A 27,684-nucleotide genomic window follows, 5' to 3' on the forward strand; every position below is an offset into this window, starting at 1 on the left:
GAAATGGAAAAATATATTTTACATATATTAGTGATAACCTCTAGTTAATAAAATAGCAAATAAAATAAAGTTTCAGCCTGCAAGTCGTATTCCTTCATTCATTTTCAGACCCTCTGATACACAGTATTCAGCCAGATCCAAGCTTTGATTTTTATAATTGTAGGAGTGTCCCTCCATTAAGTATAGGCTGGATGTGAGATCTGTGTGTATCCAGGGAGCTACCGTATTTAGTAACTTAAACATACTGTAGTATATCAGCACAGCGTCTATCCTGAACTCATTTCTTCTTCACATGCTTTCCGCCATCTCTTCTGTTAGTTTTGGACTCCCTAGGACTGTAACTACGTTTCCCTCTCACCACTCTTGAGATCTGTGTACAACCCACTTCCCTTCCAATGCAGCTATCTCTAAGGCTATGTGCCCATGATGCAGAAATGCTCAGGATTGTATATGCGTTTTCCTGCCAGGGACATGCGGAAGTGAAGCGTTCTTCACTTCCATAGGCGGATTATAATGAGGGCAATCCGGGCAACCGCCCGGGGCCCCAAGCCTTCAGGGGGCCCGCGGCTCCGGGCAGGGTGTCTATTGCTGGATTGCCCTCATTATATGTGCGGGCCGTCGCGGCACATACCGGTAGCATTGACGGGAGGGGGGGCCCCGGACCGCTCCCCCAGCAGCGGCGCACGGCCGCTACTTCTTCATCGGCCGGGCCAGCACTGCAGCAGTTAACTTCCCTGTGCTGGCCCGGCCGCGTCACTGCTAGGAGACACGGCCCTGTGCGCAGCCGTGTCTCCTAGCTGTGACGTCACGGGGTGCGCGCCCGGCCTGCACTGCTGCAACGGAGAAGTCAGAGCAGGCAGGAGGAATGGAGCCGGGGGATGGTGAGTGTGAGTGTGTGTGTGTGTGTGTGTGATGTCTGTTTATATGTATTTTTGTGTTTCAAATGTATTTATGCGTGTATGTATATGTCTGTATATGTTTGTGTGTGTGCGTGATTGCATGCGTGACTGCGTGCGGCCTCCTGCTGAGTATAGTTGGCGCCGTGCGGTCTCCTGCTGTCTCTGGGGGGGCGCCGTGCGGCCTCCCACTGTGTATAGATGGCGCTGTGCCGCCTCCCGCTGTGTATAGATGGCGCCGTGCGGCCCCCTGCTGTGTATAGATGGCGCCGTGCGGACCCCTGCTGTGTATAGATGGCGCTGTGCGGCCCCCTGCTGTGTATAGATGGCGCCGTGCGGCCCCCTGCTGTGTATAGATGGCGCCGTGCGGCATCCCGCTGTGTATAGATGGCGCCGTGCGGCCTCCCGCTGTCTATAGATGGCGCCGTGCGGCCTCCTGCTGTGTGTAGATTGCGCCGTGCGGCCCCCTGCTGTGTATAGATGGCACCGTGCGGCCTCCTGCTGTGTATAGATGGCGCCGTGCGGCCTCCTGCTGTGTATAGATGGCGCCGTGCGGCCCCCTGCTGTGTATAGATGGCGCCGTGCGGCCCCCTGCTGTGTATAGATGGCGCTGTGCGGCCCCCTGCTGTGTATAGATGGTGCCGTGCGGCCCCCTGCTGTGTATAGATGGTGCCGTGCGGCCTCCGGCTGTGTATAGATGGCGCCGTGCGGCCTCCTGCTGTGTATAGATGGCGCCGTGCGGCCTGCGGCTGTGTAAAGATGGCGCCGTGCGGCTTCCCGCTGTGTATAGATGGCGCCGTGTGGCCCCTGCTGTGTGTAGATGGTGCCGTGTGGCCCCTGCTGGGTATAGATGATGCCGTGCGGCCCCCTGCTGTGCATAGATGGCGTCGTGCGGCCCCCTGCTGTGTATAGATGGCGCCGTGCGGCCCCCTGCTGTGTATAGATGGCGCCGTGCGGCCCCCTGCTGTGTATAGATGGCGCCGTGCGGCCCCCTGCTGTGTATAGATGGTGCCGTGCGGCCTCCGGCTGTGTATAGATGGCGCCGTGCGGCCTCCTGCTGTGTATAGATGGCGCCGTGCGGCCTGCGGCTGTGTATAGATGGCGCCGTGCGGCCTCCCGCTGTGTATAGATGGCGCCGTGCGGCCCCCTGCTGTGTATAGATGATGCCGTGCGGCCCCCTGCTGTGGATAGATGGCGTCGTGTGGCCCCCTGCTGTGTATAGATGGCGCCGTGCGGCCCCCTGCTGTGTATAGATGGCGCCGTGCGGCCCCTGCTGTGTATAGATGGTGCCGTGCGGCCCCCTGCTGTGAATAGATGGTGCCGTGCGGCCCCCTGCTGTGCATAGATGGCGTCGTGCGGCCCCCTGCTGTGTATAGATGGCACCGTGCGGCCCCCTGCTGTGTATAGATGGCGCCGTGCGGCCCCCTGCTGTGTATAGATGGCGCCGTGCGGCCCCCTGCTGTGTATAGATGGCGCCGTGCGGCCCCCTGCTGTGTATAGATGGTGCCGTGCGGCCTCCGGCTGTGTATAGATGGATCCGTGCGGCCTCCTGCTGTGTATAGATGGCGCCGTGCGGCCTCCTGCTGTGTATAGATGGCGCCGTGCGGCTTCCCGCTGTGTATAGATGGCGCCGTGCGGCCCCTGCTGTGTATAGATGGCGCCGTGCGGCCCCCTGCTGTGTATAGATGATGCCGTGCGGCCCCCTGCTGTGGATAGATGGCGTCGTGCGGCCTCCTGCTGTGTATAGATGGCGCCGTGCGGCCCCCTGCTGTGTATAGATGGCGCCGTGCGGCCCCCTGCTGTGTATAGATGGCGCCGTGCGGCCTCCCGCAGTGTATAGATGGCGCCGTGCGGCCCCTGCTGTGTATAGTTGGCGCCGTGCGGCCCCCTGCTGTGTATAGATGGTGCCGTGCGGCCCCCTGCTGTGCATAGATGGCGTCGTGCGGCCCCCTGCTTTGTATAGATGGCGCCGTGCGGCCCCCTGCTGTGTATAGATGGCGCCGTGCGGCCCCCTGCTGTGTATAGATGGCGCCGTGCAGCCTCCTGCTGTGTATAGATGGCGCCGTGCCACCTCCCGCTGTGTATAGATGGCTACGTGCGGCCTCCCACTGTGTATAGATGGCTACGTGCAGCCTCCCGCTGTGTATAGATGGCTACGTGCGGCCTCCAGCTGTGAATAGATGGCTACGTGCGGCCTCCCGCTGTGGATAGATGGCTTCGTGCGGCCTCCCGCTGTGTATAGATGGCACCGTGCAGCATCCTGCTGTGTATAGATGGCTACGTGTGCTCAATATTGAGTCATACAATTAATGTAAGGCTATGTGCCCATGATACAGAAATGTTCCGCATTTTTTTTTTGCGTTTCTGCATCTCCCTGGCAGAAAAAACGCATGCGGATTGTACATGCGGATTTTACATGCGGATTGTACATGCGTTTTTCTTGCCAGGGACATGCGGATGTGAAGCGTTCTTCACATGCATTTCTGCATGCGGGTTGACAAGCACTTTCCAAGCGATTTTAGCATCACTTGGAAAGTGCTTGACAACTTGGTTACACTATATAAATCCATGCAACCAGCATGGATTTATATAGTGTGACCGTAAAAGAATGGTAAAAAATAAAAAATATATAATTACCTTCTGATGGCCTGCCGACGTCAGCGGTCGCGTGACCCGTCACATGACTAAATTACATCACCACAGGTCCTTTAGTCTACCGCGAGCTGCCGGCAAGCCAGGACGCATTGGATAAAGACACCGGGGGCCATCAGAAGGTAAGTATAATATTTATTTTTTATTTTATTCTTTTTTTACAGGTTCTATGGTACCCAGGTCCGGAGGAGAGTCTCCTGTCCTCCACACCCGGGTACCATCCGCACATTGAAATGCATGGATTCCGAATCTACAGATGCAGGGATGCGGATTCCATGCGTTCTAATGCAAGTCAATGGCGGCGAAAACGCCGCGCTTCCGCAAAATAATTGGTAATGCTGCGGATTATCATTGGGGAACATGGCAGGCCTTCTACCAAGCGTTTTTTAAGCGTTTCTGCAGCGAAATTGCCGCTGCGGAAACGCTTAAAAAACGTATAGTGGGCACACAGCCTAAAAAAAATATTATAATTAATATTGTGCCAAATTAATTTCACGTGAACTATCACATGATCTATCACAGGGGATCATGTGACATGTCACGTGAAAAATCAGGTGTGTGTGGGGGGGGGGGCGCGCCTTCTAAACTGCCCGAGGCCCTTGCTACTCTTAATCCACCCCTGTTCACTTGCATTTCCGCATGCGGGTTGACAAGCGCTTTCCAAGCGATTTTAGCATCACTTGGAAAGTGCTTGTCAACTTGGTCACGCTATATAAATCCTTGCAAACGGCATGGATTTATATACTGTGACCGAAAGAATGGTAAAAAATAAAAAAATAAAAATATACTTACCCTCTGATGGCCCGCGCTGTCTTGCTTCCCTCCGTTCTCCCTTGCCAGCAGCGGTACACTGAAGGACCTGCCGACATCAGCGTTGCGTGACCCGTCACATGACTATGACTTCAGTGCAGGTCCTTCAGTCCATCGCGAACTGCCGGCATGCGAGGAGGAGCGCACCACGGACCGCCAGAAGGTAAGTATATATTTATTTTTTATTTTATTCTTTTTTTCACAGGTTCTATGGTACCCGGGTCCGGAGGAGAGTCTCCTCTCCTCTAGACCTGGGTACCATCCGCACATTAGAACGCATGGAATGCGCATCTACATATACAGTGATGCGTAATCCATGCGTTCTAATGCAAGTCAATGGCGGCGAAAACGCAGCACTTCCACAAAATAATTGGTAGTGCTGCGTTTTTTTCCGCAATGATAATCCCCAGCAGAAATTTCCGCAGCATGTGCACAGCACATGCGGATTATCATTGGGGAACATGGCAAACCTTCTACCAAGTGTTTTTTAAGCGTTTCTGCAGCGTTTTTGCCTCTGCTGAAACGCTTAAAAAATGCATCGTGGGCACACAGCCTTACACTAAGAAGAGATGAAAAAAACCAAGAGCCAGAAACCAGGAAGGGGGAGAACATTGCTTGATTTGTTACATCTTTACAAAGCACTGAGCTTCATAAAAGAACTTAAACACTCTGCAGTACGGACTGGATATTAGTATGAATTTCGGAAGCAAATGAACAGTAAAAAAAAATTCTATGTAAAGGTGCACATAAAATTTAAGGTTGATTAATGTCTTTATATCATTGTAGGACAACAAAGAGATCAGAGCTAAAGGTATAAAATATTGGGATGTCTCATATTTTACTGATTTCAATGTGATTTTATGATTTGCATGGGAACTTTGTGCTCCCACTGTAGAGGGAGCCCAAATCTGACCCTTAATGACCTCACTCTTAAACCTTCAAAAGCAACTTATATTATCTTCATTCATTATCAATTTATTTGTGCTTAGATATTTTATACTTTACATTTTAAATACCATAGTCCCCCTGACAAACATTAGTATTTACTAACAACACCTCACAATAACTGTCAAGTACAAAAGAAAATGTGGTTAAGTAGATACAGTATTTTAAAATACTTCTAACATATATATACAGTGTATATATATAGAATCAGACTTACCGTAAATAGTAGCAGCAAGGGTTGAACATAACATGATCCTGATGAGGTTCCATTGAGTGGTTTGTGTAGAAGACATGTTACTTTTGTCAGTCTGTAATACTGGCAATAAAGCACAAAAATAATAGTATTGATAACTAGTGGGTAACTACTTGTGAAGATGATGTTATTCTAAAGGCGTTCTCTTTTCACTCCATGTTGATAACAATAGTATAGATAGGTCATCAATATGAGATAGGAAAGAGTCCGACAAACGTCAGCCACATCGATCAGATGTTATTTGCTCTGCCGGTGGCTGGACGAAAACACTTTGAATTTAGTTGCAGAACATAGTTCCATTCAATGTGTAGGTGATACTGCCGAGTGCTGTAGAACATTCCTATTCAAAATCATTTTCACATTTTTCCGAACAGAACAATATAGATGGATTTCTAGAACATTCATGTTGCATATTCACATATTAACAGTAAGAGGGTATTTAGTGACGATATCTACCTCTCTTTCCTCCATAAGCTCAAAAATAAATGCAATTTATAATTGCGGATGTATTTTCATTGTACAGCACTTAAATGTGATGCTGTAAAAATAATGATTTCTTGGAATGAGTAAATTAATAACTATGTGTACAATTAAGAGTGTTCCTATAAAACTAAGGTTCCTATCCTAAACAATAATCCATATCATAATTTATATTTTCGGTTTTCCCAGAGAACTCTCATTATCAGCCTTTAGATACCCCCCATGATACTGCAATGGAGCCATAACCTGGCCTTCCTCTGATGCTGCCTCTGATACCTCTGACATTTCTTCAATGAATGAGCCGTCGAGGGTCAAATATATGGGTCAATGGGTATACAGTATTTCTAAGCCATTGAAATTTCACCTTTTTTTACCCAAAAAACAATGGTAGCATCACATGACTAAATACTTGGTGTTTAATAGTGATGGGTGAGCACTAAAATGCTCGGGTGGTCGATGCTCGACCTGAGCAACGAGCCCAATGTAAGTCTATGGGAAACTCAAGCATTTTTCCAGCGGCTCCCCCCAGCGGTCTGCGGGGGGCCTAAAAATTGCCCAAATCGATGCGAACAGTGCTCAAATGACATGGGAACAGCATGGGGAAGACCCCTGGAAGCATTTTTGACTCCCAGGTCACTGCTGTCAACAACGTTGTCAAAGGTATTACGCCACTTTTACGGACTCACAATAAAACATACGAAACCAAAATGGATTTTCCTGGGAAATATGTTAAGGAACATCCTTCCCAGGGTAATGACTTGTATATAAGGTAAAATAGATATACAAATACAAAAATGCTCCTCCACACCTTGGGCTATGTTCACATGTAGCATTTTTGATGCGTTTTTGAACTTTGCTTTGCATTCAACCAAGACAAATGCATTCACTGGCAAATGTCATTTTAACATTTTACAACCTTATCTGGCCATGTGGTGTGTGACACATTATCAGACACATCCTGTTTCATTTATGATGGAGGGACTCTGAAAGTCACAAAGCCTACTTTTATAGGGCCATCAGGCGGCCCTTACTATTCTTAAAGGGCCAGCAGTCGGCCCTCGCTATTGTTAGAGAGCCATCAGCCGGCTACGCTTTGTTGTTCCCATTATTAACGAGTGGGTCTCCTATACTGTTATTGCTCATGAAGTGACTGCAAGGGCTGCCAAAAATTTGGGGGCACTCCAATGCCCCTTGGAAGAGATGTAGAGGTCGGAGAGCCTCCTAAAAACAATGTTCCCATTATTAGGAAGTGGGTCCCCCATAGTGTTTTCCTATGCAGTGAATGCAAAAGCTGCCAAAAATTTGGAGGCACTCCAATGCCCTGTGCTAGACACGTAGAGGAGGTGATATGGTAGATATGGTGGTGAATGAGATGGTGATGGAGGATGAGGAGAAGGAAGAGGAAAAGAGCAAATAGACAAAATCAGGAAGCGTATACCCATGTCTGGGTGTGAAGTGGTGCTTGGGAATAGAATTAGACATCCCAAAAAAAGACACTGTTTTTGAGTTTAGGTTACGCTGCTATCATTCGGTGGTGTTGAGAAGTCTGACCCAATCCAGCCCTTGTTCATTTTTATAAGAGTCAGCCTGTCAGCATTTTCAGTTGACAGGCGGATGCACCTATCGGTTATATTTCCACGGGCGGCACTAAAAACCCGCTGTGATAAAACGCTAGCGGCAGGGCATGCCAGGACCTCCAAGGCGTAGAGAGCCAGTTCATTCCACGTATCCAGTTTGGATACCAGTAATTATAAGGCACAAAGGAATCACGGAGGAGGTTGGTGCGGTCGGCAAGGTACTCCCTCACCATCTTCCCAAACTTTGCACACCTTGTGAGAGTAACCCGTGCCTCAGGGCCTGTAAGATGGGAGGGTCTGAGAAAACTGTCCCAGAACTTTGACAGTGTTCCCCTGCCTCTGCTGGATTTGAGTTGTGTCTCTCTCGCCTGTACCTGTTAGAACCCTCCTGTTTGTTTTTTCCTTCTTGTGTTTTGGTGTCACGTGACCATCTGCCTTTATATTCCAGCTCCGCCCATTTGGCTGTGCTGGACTTCAGTGTTTGACTGTTTCACTAGCCAGGTGCTTCTGTGCCTTTCTGTGTAAGTTCGTTTGGTCCTTCTGGGACCTCTACTACTTTTTGTCTGTTTGTCTTTTTGTGTTCTGCAACAACTTCTCTGTTTAGGAGGTGTCCCATTTTTGTCCCAGTCCTTAGTTCTTTTAGGGACCCCTCCCCTTATGCTATAGGTCTTCTCTCAGACTAGCCGAGGACTTAGGCGGGTCTGTTCGCTAGGAACAGGCAGCCCGCTACATCATAGGGATTCAGCTTAGTTTTACTGTAGGGACAGTTTTCCCTTATCTTTCCTTAGTTCATGTTGCAGATCATAACAGTAAGTCCAGCCCAAAAAAACTAAAAGGAAAGAAATTCGGGGATCAGTATGGTTTCCGTCCAGGATTTGGCTCAACGTTTGCAGGGATTGTCTCTGGAGGTGTCCAAGCTCCAGCAACACGTGAGTAGCTGTTCTGAAGCGCATTTTGTGGAACCCAAGGTAGGACTGCCTGATTTTTTTTATGGTAATCAGCAAGATTTTTTTCCTTTAAAAATGCTTGTTTGTTATATTTTCGTTTGAGACTAAGGTCCTCTGGGAATGAATCACAGCGCATTGGTTTTGTTATGTCACTTTTGCGCAAAGAACCACAGGGGTGGGCCTTTTCTGTCCAACCTAATGATCCATGTTTAAGGTCTGTAGAAGATTTTTTTTCTGCTATGGGTGTATTATATGATGATTCTGATCGAATCTCATCTGCTGAGGCAGAACTCAGGCATTTGAATCAGGGGTCAGGTGATGTTGAAAATTATTGCACACACTTCAGAAGATGGGCCTCAGAGGTTAAATGGAATGATCCAGCTCTGAAATGTCTATTTCTTGCTGGTCTGAGTGAAAGGGTTAAGGATTTGCTAATTGCATTGCCCGCACGTGAGACTCTGCAGGATGCCATGCAATTAGCTGTTCGTGTGGATAGGAGACTGAGATTTAGACAGAATGAGGTAAAGACTCCTGTAATGCCAAGTCCTAGTCCCCAGAAAATCTGCTCTGATGGTGGAGAGCCAATGGAGGTTGGGGCGAAGTCGCTCTCCTCTAAGGAAAGAGACCGGAGGTTCGCCGAGGGATTGTGTCTTTATTGTGGTAAAGCTGACCATTTGATTAAGTATTGGGAGCTTCGTTTAAGTAAAGAAAAAAAAAAAGGTCAGTTACGCCCGTATAGCTTGTTTACGCTCTGCAGGAGTACTACTTTTCAGGAAAATTTGATTGAATTTCAGGTATTTGTGGATTGTGGTTCAACACTTAATGTAATTGATAAAGGGTTTTAGGAAAACACTAAATTGAAATCGTTCTAGGATTGCCTTGGTTAAAACTGCATAATCCTTTGCTGGACTGGTCTACTAATGTGATTAAGTCTTGGAGTCCGAAATGCTATGATAAATGTTGTAATGGTCACATTGCGGCTGTGGAAAAAGGGGAATTACCTGCACCTATTCAAAATTTTTGGAGGGTTTTTTCATAGAAGGAGTCGCAAGTTTTACCTCCTCATAGGGATTATGATTGAGCCATTGAGTTTGTTCCTGGAGCTACTCTTCCCAAGAGTCGCTTGTTTAATCTGACTATCCCTGAAAGAAAGGCCTTGTAGGAGTACATACAGACTAGCCTGGCTGCTGGTCACATTAGACCTTCTAAGTCGCCTGTGGCAGTTGAATTTTTCTTTGTTAAAAAAAAAGGACGGGGGTTTGCGTCCATGTCTAGATTTTTGTGAAATTAATAAGATTACCGTACGCAATTCCTACCCATTGCCGTTAATTCCTGACTTGTTTAACCAGTTGGTGGGGGCCAAGTGGTTCTCTAAAATTGATCTCCAGGGGGCATACAATTTGTTACAAGTGAAGGAGGGTGATGAATGGAAAACTGCTTTTTACACTCCGGTAGGTCATTTTGAGAATCTGGTGATGCCTTTTGGTCTTACCAATGCACCTGCATTTTTTCAGAACCTTATTAATGACATCCTGAGACCTTTGATTGGTAAGAATGTGGTTGTGTATTTGGATGACATTTTGATTTATTCACCGATCTAGAGTCCCATTGGCAGAGTGTACGTGAAGTCTTGCAGTTATTGAGTGATAATTCACTCTTTGCTAAGCTGGAGAAATGTGAGTTTGCTGTGCAGAAAATTAGTTTTTTGGGCTACATTGTCTCCAGCGAGGGCTTTGAGATGGACCCGGTGAAGGTTCAGGCTGTGCAGGAATGGCCTAGGCCTATTGGTTTGAAATCTATACAGAGATTTTTGGGTTTTGCCAATTATTACAGGAAATTCATTAAGAATTTTTCTGTAATTGTTAAGCCTCTGACCGATCTCACCAGGAAAGGTGCGAATACGGTCCAGTGGACTACTGAGGCCATTGAAGCTTTTAAGTATCTCAAAGAGAGGTTCAGTTCTGCTCCTATCCTTATGCAGCTTGATGAGACCAAGCCTTTTTTGGTCGAGGTCGATGCTTCATCGGTGGGGGTCGGAGCAGTTTTGTCTTAGGAGAACATCCTTGCGCCTTCTTTTCGAAAAAAATTTCGGAAACCGAACTGAATTATGATGTTGGAAATCGGGAGTTGCTGGCTCGCGTTTGAACATTGGCATCATTTTTTGGAAGGCGCTAGATTTCCTATTCAGGTTTTCACAGATCATAAGAATTTGGATGCTGCCAAGCGCTTGAATGCCCGTCAAGCTAGGTGACCACTTTTTTTTCTCGGTTTCATTTTTCTGTTACCTACATCCCTGGTACTAAGAATGTTAAAGCCGATGCTTTATCTCGCAGCTTCTCTCCTATGGTCGGTGCCGAGGAGGAGGAGAGAATTTTACAGAAAGGAGTTGTGGTGGCGGCATTGGACTCCGTTTTGGAGAATGGGATTCTGAAAGCTCAACATGATGCTCCATCCAACACTCCCCATGGGAGGTTGTTCGTGCCTAGAGCCTTTAGGAGAGATTTGTTTGTGGAGTGTCATGAGTCTCGGTTGGCAGGTCATCCAGGAATTTCGGAGACTAAGAGACTTATCAGTCGCAGTTTTTGGTGGCCTGGATGGCAGAAGGAAGTCATCAAGTGGGTGCATCAATGTACTATGTGTGCTAGGTCAAAGGCTTCACATACTCCTGCTGCGGGGTTGCTTTGCCCTCTGGAGGTTCCTAGTGCGCCTTGGACGCATCTCACAATGGATTTTATTATTTATCTTCCTGTGTCCGAGGGTTTTACTGTCATCTGGGTGGTCGTGGACCGTTTTAGTAAGATGTCTCATTTGGTTCCATTCATTAAGTTGCCCTGCGCCAAGACACTCGTTAAGGCGTTTGTTAAGGAGATTGTCAAGCTCCATGGCGTTCCCACGGATATTGTTTCTGATAGAGGACCTCAGTTTGTGGCTCGCGTTTGGCGTGCTTTTTGTGACAGGTTGGGAGTCCATTTGTCATTTTCGTCTGGGTATCATCCTGAGTCTAATGGACAGATTGAAAGAAAGAACCAGGATGTTGAACAGTTTTTGCTTTATTTTATGTTGGACAATTGTAGCACCCTGAGGATTCGGCTGCTACAGGGGTATTGCACCTCAACCAGAGGTGTGATATTCCACTCCCGGGTAAGGATGGAGTGTGGAGCTGAGCTCAGAAAGCTGCATGCACTACACACATCCCATTTCCGAGGAGCAGACCAACGGTACTCCCACTTAGAAATGTGCAGGTACGACCGAGTCTGTTCCTGGCTGGAGTGGGAGGGGGGTGGTACATCCCAGTAGTGTAGGGGCAGATAGGAGGAGCAGCCTGGGTAAAGATAGGAGCTCATTGGGTGCTGGTCACCTGAGCTCACACATAGAGGGAGTATTTAAGGTGGGCACCATCTAAGATCAGGGTCAGTCTGTGAGAAGTCAGAGGAAGAGAGCAGAGAGCAGAGAAGCCCCAGAAAGAGTGAGAGTGGAGCAAGAAAGACCCAGAGGGGGAAACAAGAAGGAACTCTGAGAACCCAAAGTCCATCACCGGGTGAAGAGTTGGCAATAGGGTACCGGATCCCAAACTGGTGGGGGCTTAAGCACACCTCAGCCAGAGACCGGAGGCCGTGGGCAGGATCTGCCACGGCCACCCACCACATCTACCCTGAAGGCAAACCACGTGTAGGGTCAGGGAACCCAAGGCCAAGGGTCTCCCAACAGAAGGCCCGAGGGAGCTGGACCTAGGTGGATCCCTGGTGGGGACGGCCAGAAGAAAGGACAAGAAGGAGGGCTCAGGGACACGCTCCGGACTTGCTTGGGGGTTGGCTGAATCCAGGACCTGGTGGACGCAGCACGGCTCGGGTGGTCACTCAAGGCCGGAGTGACCGGAATATCTGCAGTAAGTAAACACCCTGAACTGCACAACCCGACTCTGTCTTTAATTATCATCTACGCTGCACCACCACAACCCCCATCCTCTGCACCTGACCCCCTGAGGCCATACCCCTCCCGTTGGGGGTTATACTATCTAAAGCTGCACCAACACCATCAGCCTCAGCGGACCCTGCTGCAGCGGCGGCCGTAGTGACCGCAATCCAACGGGTGGCGTAGTCGACATAACGAACTTTGTAACATCTGTAGGACTGCCACATACTCTGAGCTTGACACCCTGGGCACGGACCGGGTCACAGCCACTCGGAGACTACAACCCCCATCTGATCCGGCTCCGGGTATTCCCCTAAAGAATATGGCCCAGGGGGCGCGTCAACTTTGGCGTAGTCGGCAGGATTACGTGCCCGCAACACCCGGGTACTGCGTGCCTGAAGAAAAGAACGAGTTTACCTCAAAAAGAAGTCTCCTGCCGGCTCCGGAGGGTCCCCGCCATCGGACTCCATCACAGGTCGACTCCCGCCGGTTGTCCGCCATTAACAGCTTTTTCCCGCCATCTGCAGAGTTTCCCGCCACTGGGAGACGATTCCCGCCATTTCCAAAGGTTTCCCGCCTTGCCAGAGCGGACGCCATTATGGGCGTGCCAGAGGGTGGCAAGAGGCCACCTCCCATCGTGGGCCAGGACCGAAAATGGCGCCAAAAGTGGAAGCCGCCCCCACCAACAGAGACTGTGATGCTAGAGGTGTCTGTCAGCGTGAAAGAACAGCCCCTGGAGCTGACAATCACCAAGTGGCCCCGGGACCGCCCTCGAAGGGGGAGGAGACAAAAGGAGAGAGCAAAGATGGGTGTCGCTTGGAGCAGTCTAGAGAGAGCGCACCCGGAGGCAAGAGGCCTGGAGAAGAATATCGGAGGAGCTTACCCGGAGATGGCGAGAAAGCAGAGCAGCACCGGCCCGTTGGCCAGGAGCCTGCTAGAAACAGAGGAGGGAAAGCAGAGCAGCACCGGCCCGCTGGCCAGGAGCCTGCTGGAGACAACAGAAGGAGAGCAGAGCAGCACCGACCCGTTGGTCAGGAGCCTGCTGGAGGCAACGACCCCACTAGGCCTAGTGGAGGTCTTAGCACAGCTCCCCCGAGACCGGGAGTGTGCACAGACCGCTCTGGAGGGCCTCGCAAGGAGGATGGCCCGGGTGCAGCGAGAGACGTTGGCAGAGTGGAGCCGTGAGATGGCCCAGCAGACCGAGACCTGTCAGCGGAGCACGCCACCCGAGACGAGGAGACAGACCGCCTCTGAGGATGGCGCGGGAGGACTGAAGGCCGGAGACGGCGCCGAGAAGGGAGCCGAACGAGTGGAGGCAGGTAAAGGGGACGTCTATACCCCAAACCGGGAAACTGCGTACCTGCCCCAGCTCCCCGTCGCAGAGCCCGAAGTCTATCCTGCCGTGCCCGTCGCTGCAACGTCACCGCCGCAGACTAGGCCTCAAACGGGAGCCGCGACCCCTGTGACGTCACACGCCTCGACCCCGAGCGTGACCAAGCAGGAAGTACCACCAGCCTGGTCGCAAGGCCTAGTACCCCCGGGCGCCGCAATACCAACAGCGCCCCCTACCTCCGCGGAGCCCCCGGCCTGGTCGCAGGGCCAAGTAGCCCAGGGCGCCGCTGTCCTTACGGTGCCCTTCACTTTCCAGGTGCCCCAGGCCTGGCCGCAAGGCCTGGGCAACCCGGGCGCCACCACCACCGCGCCCATAAAACCAAGAGTGCCGCATCTGGGAGAAGATCTGTTCGCCCAACATACGTGCCCGGATGGGCAGCCCTTTATATGGCCACCGGAGTTTCACCATCCCCGACTCCGGAAAGAGAGACCCCTAGACGAGCCCCTGATTCCGGTTCCAAAGCCCGTAAAAAGGACCTCGCCCCCGCTTGAGGAGGCACAGTTTGAGTGGGACCCCACCGGAGAAGATCTCATGGGGTTCACTCAGGAGACTCGGGCAGCCGCAGCGGAGCGTGCAGAGTGCTGCCGCCAGCAGCTCGAGGTCTTTGAGAGGGAGCGGAGAGAGAGGCGGGTCCGGGAACAACAAGCCCAAATAAGGAGCGCGGAGCAGAAGAGCCGGGCCAGGAGGAGTCCCCGTGCAGCTCATGGTCCCCCTTCCACCGGGACTGTGATCAAGTTTAATATGCAGCACGGGTGGGGCTTCATCCGAGATCACCGCACCCCAGGCGACGTCTTCGTGACCAGGAGAGACGTTGAGTCCCACCTACCGGAGGGACACAGAGGACGTGACCTGTATATAGGGGACGAGGTCACCTTCACCCGGCACAAGTGTGCCAAAGGACCCTACGCCCTCCATGTGCATCGCCTGACGGAGGAGGAGCTGCGGTGTGAGGAAGAGCAAGAGGACCCGGACGGGTCTGAAGCTAAAGGCAACCACAAAGAAAGAGCAGGAGGACGTCGTCGTTAAGTACAGCAGAGTACAAGCTGTATATAGTTGCCCGTCGGGGCACAGTGAACTGTTGCTAATATAGTCCCCGTTGGGACCAGCGAATTGAACTGTTACCCGTATTTCCCTTATTCCCTCTGACCGAGGACTGAGAGCGGTCATCCCTATTCCCATTACCTGGCCGAGGACTGAGAGCGGCCATATCCCTTGTAAATAGTTGCGCTTCCTAAAGCGCCCCCTACCGGTTTTATAGGAAAACCATTTTTCTAAGAGAAACTGTTGCACTTTTCCCGGGCACACGTTGCACAGTGTCCGGAGGAGGAACCAGAAACAAGAATGTTAATATGAAAAGTTTTATGATGCTGCTAATATATATGTTTTATATGTTTTATTATGTTGTTTATGGAAAAAATTGTATGTTGTGGATGTTTTATATCTTACAGCCCGAGGACGTGCTGTGATTTACCAGGGGGGAATGTAGCACCCTGAGGATTCGGCTGCTACAGGGGTATTGCACCTCAACCAGAGGTGTGATATTCCACTCCCGGGTAAGGATGGAGTGTGGAGCTGAGCTCAGAAAGCTGCATGCACTACACACATCCCATTTCCGAGGAGCAGACCAACGGTACTCCCACTTAGAAATGTGCAGGTACGACCGAGTCTGTTCCTGGCTGGAGTGGGAGGGGGGTGGTACATCCCAGTAGTGTAGGGGCAGATAGGGGGAGCAGCCTGGGTAAAGATAGGAGCTCATTGGGTGCTGGTCACCTGAGCTCACACATAGAGGGAGTATTTAAGGTGGGCACCATCTAAGATCAGGGTCAGTCTGTGAGAAGTCAGAGGAAGAGAGCAGAGAGCAGAGAAGCCCCAGAGAGAGTGAGAGTGGAGCAAGAAAGACCCAGAGGGGGAAACAAGAAGGAACTCTGAGAACCCAAAGTCCATCACCGGGTGAAGAGTTGGCAATAGGGTACCGGATCCCAAACTGGTGGGGGCTTAAGCACACCTCAGCCAGAGACCGGAGGCCGTGGGCAGGATCTGCCACGGCCACCCACCACATCTACCCTGAAGGCAAACCACGTGTAGGGTCAGGGAACCCAAGGCCAAGGGTCTCCCAACAGAAGACCCGAGGGAGCTGGACCTAGGTGGATCCCTGGTGGGGACGGCCAGAAGAAAGGACAAGAAGGAGGGCTCAGGGACACGCTCCGGACTTGCTTGGGGGTTGGCTGAATCCAGGACCTGGTGGACGCAGCACGGCTCAGGTGGTCACTCAAGGCCGGAGTGACCGGAATATCTGCAGTAAGTAAACACCCTGAACTGCACAACCCGACTCTGTCTTTAATTATCATCTACGCTGCACCACCACAACCCCCATCCTCTGCACCTGACCCCCTGAGGCCATACCCCTCCCGTTGGGGGTTATACTATCTAAAGCTGCACCAACACCATCAGCCTCAGCGGACCCTGCTGCAGCGGCGGCCGTAGTGACCGCAATCCAACGGGTGGCGTAGTCGACATAACGAACTTTGTAACATCTGTAGGACTGCCACATACTCTGAGCTTGACACCCTGGGCACGGACCGGGTCACAGCCACTCGGAGACTACAACCCCCATCTGATCCGGCTCCGGGTATTCCCCTAAAGAATATGGCCCAGGGGGCGCGTCACAATCAAGAGGTGTGGTCGGGGTTTCTCGCTGAATTTGCTCTTAACAATCATACATCCTCCTCTGCTGGGTGTTCTCCTTTTTTTTGTTGTACTGGGAGACATCCGTCTTTTGGTTTGTTCTCCAAATTGGGGTCGGCTGTGCCGGAGGAGGAGAATTTTTCCGGTGATTTGGAGAGAGTTTGGACTAATGTACGTTGCAACCTTCAAGAGGCTAACAAGAAGTCCAATAAGTATTTTGACAGGAAACGTAAGGAGGTTATGTTTACTGTGGGTGACATGGTTTGATTGTCCTCAAAGAACCTGTGGTTGAGGATTCCCTCTAAAAAACTGGGTCCTAAGTTTGTGGGTCCTTTTAAAGTGCTTCAGGTTGTTAACCCGTCTGCTGTTAGGTTGGATGTCCCTACTTCCTGGAGGATTAATCCTGTGTTTCATGTTTCCATGTTGAAAAAGGCTGATGTATCAGATAGGGATGCCACTGTCTCAGTTCCTCCTGTGGTGGAAGACGGCGAATATGAAATTTCTCGTATCTTGAATTCTAGATGGCATAGAGGGAGATTATAGTATCTTGTCCCCTGGAAGGTTTTCTGTCCCGAAGACAACTCCTGGGTAAGGACGGATGATGTCTCTGCTCCTAGGCTTGTTAAAGCTTTCCACAAGAGGTTTCCGGATAGGCCTGGGCCTGGAGTATCCGGAGGATCCTCATAAAAGAGGGGGTACTGTTAGAACCCTCCTATTTGTTTTTTCCTTCTTGTGTTTTGCGGTCTTGTGACCATCTGCCTTTATATTCCAGCGCTGCCCTTTTGGCTGTGCTGGACTTCAGTGTTTGACTGTTTCACTAGCCAGGTGCATCTGTGCCTTTCTCTGTCAGTTCGTTTTGTCCTTCTGGGACCTCTAGTACTTTTTGTCTGTTTGTCTTTTTGTGTTCTGCAACAACTTCTCTGTTTAGGAGGTGTCCCATTTTTGTCCCAGTCCTTAGTTCTTTTAGGGACCCCTCCCCTTATGCTATAGGTCTTCGTTCAGACTAGCCGAGGACTAAGGCGGGTCTGTTCGCTAGGAACAGGCAGCCGCTACATCGTAGGGATTCAGGATAGTTTTACTGTAGGGACAGTTTTCCCTTATCTTACCTTAGTATATGTTGCAGATCATAACAGTACCCCTTGGTTGTCCAACAAACTGTGACCTCTGCCGCCAACGTTTTCAGATGGGAATTTTTTTAATAATTCCGCAACAAGGGCCTTCTCGTACTGCCCCATTTTAGTAGACCTGTCCGCCTCTGGAATAAGAAATAGAAAGTTCTCCTTGTAGCGTGGGTCTAGAAGTGTCACCAACCAGAAATGGCTGTCACCCAAAATTTGGAGAATGCGAGAGTCACGGGAAAGGCAGCGTAACATAAACTCAGCCATGCGTGCCAGACTGCTAACAGGCAAGACTTCCGTGTCCTCACCAAGAGGACAACTGACCATGCTCTCCTCCTACTCCTCCTCCTCCCTGTCCTCAGGCCATCCACACTGAACAGACGATATGACAGCTGTGCAGGTAGTACCGTCTGTAGCGCATGAAACTAGCTCCTCCGCCTCCTCTTCCTCATTGTCACCCAAGACAGACAGAAGACAGAGAAGCGGGATGGTGATGCTAATTATGGCATCATCGCCGCTCACCATCTTGGTGGAGTCCTCAAAGTTTTGGAAGATGGTACATATGTCTGACATCTATGTCTACTCCTGAGATCTTATGTGTGGAGTCTGAACTGAATACTGACGACCTTGTTGATGCTGGTAGTCAACAACTGCCCTCTTCTGCTCACAAATCCTTCCCAACATCTGCAATGTAGAGCTCCAACGCGTGGGGACATCACACACCAGTCTGTTGGCCGGAAGCTGCAAACGCTTCTGAAACACGGCAAGGGCGGCAAAAGCTGTAGGTGATTTTCTAAAATGGGCACACAGGTGGCGTACTTTGACAAGCAGATCCGGCAGCTTCGGGTAGGTTTTTGAGAAACCGCTGAACCACGAGGTTAAGCACATGGGCCAGGCATGGTACGTGTGTGAGCAAGCCTCGCCCAGAGCTGCCACCAGTTTCCAGCCATTGTCACACGCGACCATGCCTGGCTGTTGGTTCAGTGGAGCAAGCCACAGATCTGCTTGCTCTTTCAGAGCTGTCCACAACTCTTCAGCGTTGTGTGGTTTGTCAGCTAAGCATTAGTGATGAGCGTTGTTCGACTCGAACTGTTCGCCAATCTCAAATTCGAGCTGTTTTGGGCGGTGTTCGAGCCGTTCGGCGAACACGAACGATTTGAGAAAAATTCGGCTGTTCGAGGTTATGTTCGATAACTGTTCGTGCACCAAAATCATAACTGGATTTTTTCTCAGTAATGATGAAAATTATTGTTAATATGCAGTTTGAGTGTACAGCGGGGTGGGGGGAGGGGCAGGGGATGGATCTCTGCAGGAATAATGAAGATCTCCATTTTTTTTTCTCTTTCCCACATTTACAGTGGGGAGGTGCAATCTGTCAGCCTATCAGCAGCGCACACACGGAGCGAAGTGCTTTTTTTCACACAAGCAAGGGCATGTGTCATTGGCAGTGTATGTCACATGTCCTTGCCCTATAAGACCAAGCCATTTTCCCCGTCGCCACCATTTTCTCACTGCTGCAGCTGCGTGTTAGACGGCACCGCTGTTGCTGTGTGCGCTATACCTTGTTAATTTCAAGCCAATTTTCGCACAAATCTACAGATAGCTTGGGAGTAGGGAATAGTTGTGATTGCAGTCCTTTTAAGGACTAGGTTACAGCATTTCCTACGACTTTTATCAGGCAGGTCTGTGCTCTTAAATAGATAGATTGTGGGAGTAAAGACTAATTGTAATTGCAGTCCTTTTCAGGACTAGGTTACATCAGTTCCTATCAGTTTTTGCCAGGCAGGTCTGTGCCAGTGCTGTGCAAGTTTTTTTCACAGCATTTGGCTGAATCTAGCAAAGCTAATCCTTTTTGGCCTATTGCAGAGTGTGTTAGTAAGTGGAGTAGCATATCTGTGGTGCAAGATATACCACCTGTGTATAGAATATCAATTTTTTTACTGCACCTAGTGAAGTAAAATCTTTTGGGCATAGCATCATTCTATTAGTCCATCTATACTGACCTCCATCAGGTTGCAAATTGAATATATTTTTTTTCTGCATCTAGCTCTGAAAAAATATTTGGGCTTCTAGCAGTGTGTGGGACTTGTTCTATTAGTCCATCTATACTGACCTCCATCAGGTTGCAAACTGAATATAATTTTTTTCTGCATCTAGCTCTGAAAAAATATTTGGCCTTCTAGCAGTGTGTGGGACTTTCTCTATTAGTCCATCTATACTGACCTCCATCAGGTTGCAAATTAAAAATAATTTATATCTGCATCTAGCTCTGAAAAAATATTTGGCCTTCTAGCAGTGTGTGGGACTTTCTCTATTAGTCCATCTATACTGACCTCCATCAGGTTGCAAATTAAAAATAATTTTTTGTCTGCATCTAGCTCTGAAAAAATATTTGGCCTTCTAGCAGTGTGTGGGACTTTCTCTATTAGTCCATCTATACTGACCTCCATCAGGTTGCAAACTGAATATATTTTTTTTCTGCATCTACCTATGAAAAAATATTGGGCTTCTAGCTGTGTGTGGGACTTGTTCTATTAATCCATCTATACAGACCTCCATCAGGTTGCAAACTGAATATAATTTTTTTCTGCATCTACCTCTGAAAAAATATTTGGGCTTCTAGCTGTGTGTGGGACTTGTTCTATTAATCCATCTATACAGACCTCCATCAGGTTGCAAACTGAATATAATTTTTTTCTGCATCTACCTCTGAAAAAATATTTGGGCTTCTAGCTGTGTGTGGGACTTGTCCTATTAGTCCATCTATACTGACCTCCATCAGGTTGCAAACTGAATCTAATTTTTTTCTGCATCTAGCTCTGAAAAAATATTTGGCCTTCTAGCAGTGTGTGGGACTTTCTCTATTAGTCCATCTATACTGACCTCCATCAGGTTGCAAATTAAAAATAATTTTTATCTGCATCTAGCTCTGAAAAAATATTTGGCCTTCTAGCAGTGTGTGGGACTTTCTCTATTAGTCCATCTATACTGACCTCCATCAGGTTGCAAATTAAAAATAATTTTTTGTCTGCATCTAGCTCTGAAAAAATATTTGGCCTTCTAGCAGTGTGTGGGACTTTCTCTATTAGTCCATCTATACTGACCTCCATCAGGTTGCAAATTCAAAATAATTTTTTGTCTGCATCTAGCTCTGAAAAAATATTTGGCCTTCTAGCAGTGTGTGGGACTTTCTCTATTAGTCCATCTATACTGACCTCCATCAGGCTGCAAATTAAAAATAATTTTTATCTGCATCTACCTCTGAAAAAATATTTGCGCTTCTAGCTGTGTGTGGGACTTGTTCTATTAGTCCATCTATACTGACCTCCATCAGGTTGCAAATTAAAAATAATTTTTTGTCTGCATCTAGCTCTGAAAAAATATTTGGCCTTCTAGCAGTGTGTGGGACTTTCTCTATTAGTCCATCTATACTGACCTCCATCAGGTTGCAAACTGAATATATTTTTTTTCTGCATCTACCTCTGAAAAAATATTTGGGCTTCTAGCTGTGTGTAGGACTTGTTCTATTAGTCCATCTATACTGACCTCCATCAGGTTGCAAACTGAATGCAATTTTTTTCTGCATCTACCTCTGAAAAAATATTTGGGCTTCTAGCTGTGTGTGGGACTTGTTCTATTAGTCCATCTATACTGACCTCCATCAGGTTGCAAATTGAATATAATTTTTTTCTGCATCTAACCCAGCCAATAGTTTTGGCCTAATACCACAGTTTGGCCACTCAGCTCTGCTCGGTTCCCATCCATTGTTTTTTTGTGCAAACAACTCCAGAGTTGTGAATTAGTTAACCACCAAAATGAGTGGAAAAAGGCCTGCTGCTGGTGGAAAGGGGAATAGGCGTATTGGGAAGGGGAAAAAAGGTTGTGTCCGTGGGGTAGGTGTTAAAGCAACAGTAACATCTGCAGAAGAAAGACCATCTTCCAGCCAAACTAAAATGTCTACTTCTTTTAGCGGACAATGTGATAAGATCCCTTTCTTACGGCCACGCCAATCGCTACAAATTCCAGATGAGGCACAAAAACAGCAGGTGCTTCAACGGATATCAAGTGCTCCTTTAAGTGGGCTCTCCTCCACATCAACTTCAACATCACAAATACTCCAGTCCTCAAAGGTGTCACCCCAATCGCACTTGCTTCCTCACAGCTCCCAAATCTCCAGCTGCCCATCTGAGTATGAGGTAGAACAGATGGTTGAGTCTGCAGAGCTGTTTACTCATACTATAGCCTGGGAATCAGAGGTCGACTCCAGCGCTTCTCTGAATCCAGACGAGGAAATGATCTGCACTGATGCCCAGAATCTTTATGAGTCGGATCCAGGACCAGACGCAGAAGGTTCTGACCATAATGTAGACCCTCATTCTCAAACTGTAACTCCTGTTGGTGGAGACAATGAGGAAGACGATGATGAGACTCAAATACCTGATTGGAGCGACAACTTTAGTTTTTTGTCAGGGCAGGAACAGGTTGGCTCTGAGGACGACGGGTGTGATAACGCACAGGGTGATGATGATGAGGTTGGAGATCCCACTTACTGTCAACCCACAGTCAGCCAAGAGATGAGGTCAGCAGAGGAGGTGGAGGAAGATGCTAGTGACGACGAGGTCAGGTTGCTCCTTCCTGGACAGAGACGTAGTACTGGAAGCACGTCAACAACTGCATCCTCAAACACAACTCTGCCTCTCACCACAAGTCGTGGTGGCTCTTCAGGTCGCATGGGTGCTAAGCCTTGCATAGCCTGGGCATTTTTTCAGATCGATAAAGATGACCCAACTTGTGTTATCTGTAACATTTGTCAGCAAAAGCTAAGTAGAGGCCAAAAAATACATAGTTTGAGTACTTCATGCATGAACCGGCACATGGACATGAAGCATAAGTTGCAGTGGGAAGCACATTGTGCTACAATGCGGCCTAGCCGACCGGGCCAACCACCGTCTGCCATATCTTGTGCATCCGCGGCCTCTTCATCCTCTGTGACTGGGGGGACAGCAGTCACACCTGTTTTGGGGCGCAGACCTGCCACCTCTTTACCCGCAACAGCCAACGTGATTGGCAGGTCATCATTTTCTTTGGAAGTGGTAACACCAGCTGGTGTTGAGCGCTGTCCGACATCGATAGCACCACCTTTGGATCAAGGCAACCTAACATGTCCGCCTGCATCTTCCTCACAGACCGGCAGTTTGCCGGGGACACCCTTATCAACCCCGTCTAAGCACAATAGCCAGCCCTCGGTCCCTCAGATGTGGACAAGTAAAAGACCATTTCCTCCTAGCCATGAGAAAGCTAAGAGGTTGAATTTCACCATCTGCAAGCTCTTGGCTACAGAAATGCTGCCTTTCCGCCTGGTGGACACAGAGGATTTTCGAGACCTTATGTCCGCCGCAGTGCCCCAGTACCAGATGCCCAGTCGGCACTACTTCTCAAAGAAAGGTGTGCCTGCGCTCCACCAGCATGTCGCACACAACATCACCGCTTCTTTGAGAAACTCTGTGTGTGACAGGGTGCATTTCACCACAGACACTTGGACGAATAGGCATGGACAGGGGCGTTACATGTCGCTGACTGGGCACTGGGTAACTATGGTGACAGCAGGACAAGGGGCTGCTGTCCAAGTCTTGCCGTCCCCACGAGTTGTGCGTCAATCCTCTTTATGTCAAAGTTCCTCCACTGCTTCTGCCTCCTCAACCTCCTCTCGGTCTTCCACCTGCACCCAAAGCCTGTCTGGTCATGCCACAAGCTTTCTAACTGCGCAGAAGGGATTCTGCACACCTCCTTACTATGCTGGCAGTAGGGCTCAATGTCATCAGGCGGTTTTTACTTTGAAATGTCTGGGAAATGTGATTCACACAGCTGAGGAGTTGTGGTCAGCTCTGGAGAACCAATTTCATGAATGGTTGTCTCCACTGGACCTGAAACCAGGGAAGGCCATGTGCGACAATGCTGCAAACCTGGGTGCGGCCCTTCGCCGGGGCAATGTCACACACGTGCCTTGTATGGCTCACGTGTTGAACCTGGTTGTCCAGCAATTTTTAGCCCACTTTCCCAGACTAGATGGCCTTCTGCAGAGGGCACGGTCGTTGTGTCCTCACTTCCGCCGTTCGCATCCCGCAGCTCAGCGACTTACATCTCTACAGAAGTCGTTGGGCCTGCCACTTCACCGGCTAAAATGCGATGTGCCTACCCGGTGGAATTCAACTCTGCACATGTTGCAGCGACTGTGGCAGCACCGACAAGCCCTGGTACAATACGTTCTGACGTATAGCCTGGGCCAACGAGATCCAGAGGTGGGGCAAATCACGCTGGAGGAGTGGTCTCAGATCAGGGACCTATGCACCCTTCTGCACAGTTTTGAAATGGCGACGAAGATGTTTAGTGCTGACGATGCCATTATCAACATGACTATTCCGGTGATTTACATGCTGGAGCACATGTTAAACAGAATTTGGAGTCAGGTGGTGGCACAAGAGGAAGTGGAGGAAGTAGAGGAGGAGGAGTTGTATGCGGAAGGGCTAACATCTGCAAGGTCCAGACGGTCGGCAGCACCAAGGCGGCAGGCATGTGAGGGTGGGGGAGATGGTTTTACCAGGGCGCATGGTAGCAGCCAAACTAGTGAGGAAGGTGCAGGAGCCCAGGAAGAAGTGGAGGACGAACTGATGGAAGACTCATCAGATGAGGGAGACCTTGATCACATTTCTGTTGTGCGAGGTTGGGGGGAGAGGACAGAGGAAGGAAGCATGATTGTTACCTCGCCACCAACACAACAGGGACTTGGTGCTCCTGGATGCGCAACACACATGAGTGCCTTCTTGCTGCACTACCTGCAACATGACCCTCGAATTGTGAGAATTAGAAATAATCCTGACTACTGGGTTGCCACACTGTTAGATCCCCGGTACAAAAGTAAATTTGCAGAAATTATTCCTGCCATAGAAAGGGATGCACGCATGCAGGAGTATCAGCAGAGACTGTTGCAGAATCTTACATGTGCTTTTCCACAAAATACCAGTGGTGCACGTAGTGAATCTCACAGTTCCAACTTGCCAACCGTGGGACCGTCAAGTGTTCAGCACTCAAACCGTAACAGAACCACAGTATCTGCTGGTAACATCAATTTTGCGGAATCATTTCACCACTTTTTTAGCCCATACTTTGCAAGGCCACAGGAGACAAGAAGTCTGACACATAGTCAACGCCTAGAGACGATGGTACAGGAGTATCTCCAAGTAAACATTGAAGCCATGACTGTGTCACTGGACCCTTGCTCTTTTTGGGCTTCCAATCTGGATAAATGGCCGGAGCTAGCCACTTACGCCTTGGAGATCTTGTCATGCCCCGCAGCCAGCGTTCTGTCTGAACGTGTGTTCAGCACTGCTGGTGGTGTGCTAACAGATAAGCACACGCGGCTCTCCACTGATAATGTAGACAGACTCACGTTCATAAAGATGAACAAATCATGGATCCGAAACGACTTTTCTACCCCTGTGTCATCCTGGGGAGAGTAAAAGCTTGATGATTGGTTAAAATCACCCTACCAACCGTTTTAAGCTTTCAAATTACTAATCATGTTTATCTGTATCTTGGCTGGAAAATAATTTGGGCTTTGTAGCAGTGTGCAGCACTGATTCTATTAGGCCATCTATAATAAGCTCCACCAGATTTAAAATTACTAATCATGTTTATCTGTATCTTGACTGGAAAATAATTTGGGCTTTGTAGCAGTGTGCAGCACTGATCCTATTAGGCCATCTATACTAAGCTCCACCAGATTTAAAATTAATAATAATTTTTAGCTGCATCTAGCCCGGAAAATAATTTTGGGGCTCCGAGATGCGCAAGACACATAAGTGCCTTCTTGCTGCACTACCTGCAACATGACCCTCATATTGTCAGAATTCGAAGTAATCATGACTACTGGGTTGCCACACTCTTAGATCCCCCAAACTTTTCGATCAACCTTTTCATTTTAATAAAGACCAAAAAAATGGTCATTTTTGAAATTATAAGCATTAGCAGGTTATTAGAAACTGAAATCAAACAGTTTTCAACTCAAAACTTTATTCTAGGTGATGTTACATTTTCACATAGGACCCCTTGTTCGAAAGGAGCTTCTGAACTCTCTCGTCCATTGAATTTGTCAGGTTTTGGATGGTTTCTGCTTCAATTGTTTTGCATGAGGACAGAATACCCTCCCAGAGCTGTTGCTTAGATGTGAACTGCCTCCCGCCATCATAGACACTCCTTTTGATGATGCTCCAGAGGTTCTGAATGGGGTAGAGGTCAGGGGAGCATGGGGGTCACACCATAAATTTGTCCCCTTTTATGCCCATATCAGCCAGAGATGCAGATGTTTTATGTGCAGCATGAGATGGTGCATTATCATGCAAAAAAATGATCTTGCTGTGAAATACACGGTTTTCTTCTTGAACCATGGCAGGAAGTGCTGTTTGAGAAAATCCACATACATTATGGAGTTCATCTTTAGCGCCTTCAGGGATCCTAAAGGGGCCGACAATCTCTCTCCCCATGATTCCAGCCCAAAACATTACTCCACCTCCTCCTTGCTGGCGCTGTAGCCGTGTTTGCGTGGGGTGTCCATCAACCAGCCATCCTCCACTTCATCCATCTGGACCATCGAGCGCTGCACGGCACTCATCCGTGAACAAAACAGTTTTGAAATCAGTCTTCATGTAATGTTTGGCCCACTGGAGCCGTTTCTGCTTGTGTGAAGTGGATAGAGGAGGTCGACAGGATGGCGTATGCACAGCTGCAAACCTCTGAAGGACCCTGCATCTTATTGTTCGGGGGACGTTGGAGGCACCAGCAGCTTCAAAAACTTGTCTGCTGCTATGACAAGGCTTTTTTGCCGCTGCTCTTTTAACCTGACGTAATTGCCTGTAGGAGAGAGTCCTCAATTTGCCCTTATCAGCACGCACACGTGTGTACTGTGAATCAGCTACATACTTCTTGATTGCCAAGACACTTCATCCTGATCATTGCACAATGTTGATTGTAGTCATGCCTTGACCTAAACACTCCACAATTTGTTGCTTCTCAGCAGCCGACACATCCTTTTTCTTTCCCATTTTGGCAGAAAATGTAGGCTGCTTAATAATGTGAGACAGCCTTCTTAAGTAGTCTTGCCTTTCATTGGACACACCTGCCAAACTAATTAGCACAGGTGTCTGCAATTGCTTACAGTGATATAAAGAGCCCTGACACACATCACCATCAATGAGTTTAACTGACAAACAAACAAATTCTTCCCTTATCACTCCTAAACACTTTTTGCATAATAATTTGGAACACAGTGTACATGTGCTTTTCCACAAAACACCAGTGGTTCACGTAGTGAATCTTACAGTTCTAACTTGCCAACCGTGGTCTGTATGGAGTTGTTCAATAAAGTGCCCAAAATTAAGATAACATAGATGGGAGAGGTCTCTATGAATAGGAATTCCTAAGTATTTGATACCCTGTGAGGGCCAGGCAAAGGGAAAGTTGGACTGTATGGAATCCTATATGGATTTGGGGAGGGAGACATTGAGGGCCTCAGACTTCGCTGCATTGATTTTAAAATTTGACCATGTAACAAAGTGATCTATTTCAGCCATAACAGCATGGATGGATATATGTGATTGAGTGATATATACTAGGACATCATCAGCAAATAGAGAGCACTTGTACTCGGTGCCTCCCACCTCAATCCACCTAATATTGGGGTTATGGCGAATTGATGAGAGCAGGTGCTCCGTCACTAGGATGTATAAGAGAGGGGACAGAGGACATCCCTGCCTTGTCCCATTGGTGATTGTGAAAGGTGATGAAAATGTTCTGATGCACCCCCTGGGCCTTGGGACACCCGGAGCCGGACCCTTTTTGGTGGATGCTGGTGGTTGTAGTCTTCGTGGCGGCGACCCGGTTCCGTGGCTCAGGGTGGTCAAACCAGTGGCGGAACTATTTATGTGGTTTTGATGTTTAAATGTCCGACTACGCCACCCGTG

At 48.8% G+C, this 27,684-nt stretch overlaps 1 protein-coding gene across 3 annotated transcripts in view; it reads right to left on the reverse strand.

The window, feature by feature from the left end:
* The window catches only part of LOC141224238 (zona pellucida sperm-binding protein 3 receptor-like), a 135,921-nt gene that overhangs the window by 98,127 nt on the left and 10,110 nt on the right, over positions 1 to 27,684 (reverse strand). For all 3 annotated transcript variants that reach the window (XM_073666892.1, XM_073666891.1, XM_073666890.1), the window contains exon 2: positions 5,521 to 5,619. In XM_073666892.1, the coding sequence (XP_073522993.1) occupies positions 5,521 to 5,596 (76 nt within the window). In that variant the 5' untranslated portion in view covers positions 5,597 to 5,619. The remainder of the gene's footprint in view (positions 1 to 5,520; positions 5,620 to 27,684) is intronic.

Source organism: Phyllobates terribilis, unplaced genomic scaffold, assembly GCF_046119375.1.
Source record: "Phyllobates terribilis strain yellow unplaced genomic scaffold, ASM4611937v1 Scaffold_2__4_contigs__length_985480577, whole genome shotgun sequence".
NCBI classification, from domain to species: Eukaryota; Metazoa; Chordata; class Amphibia; order Anura; family Dendrobatidae; genus Phyllobates; species Phyllobates terribilis.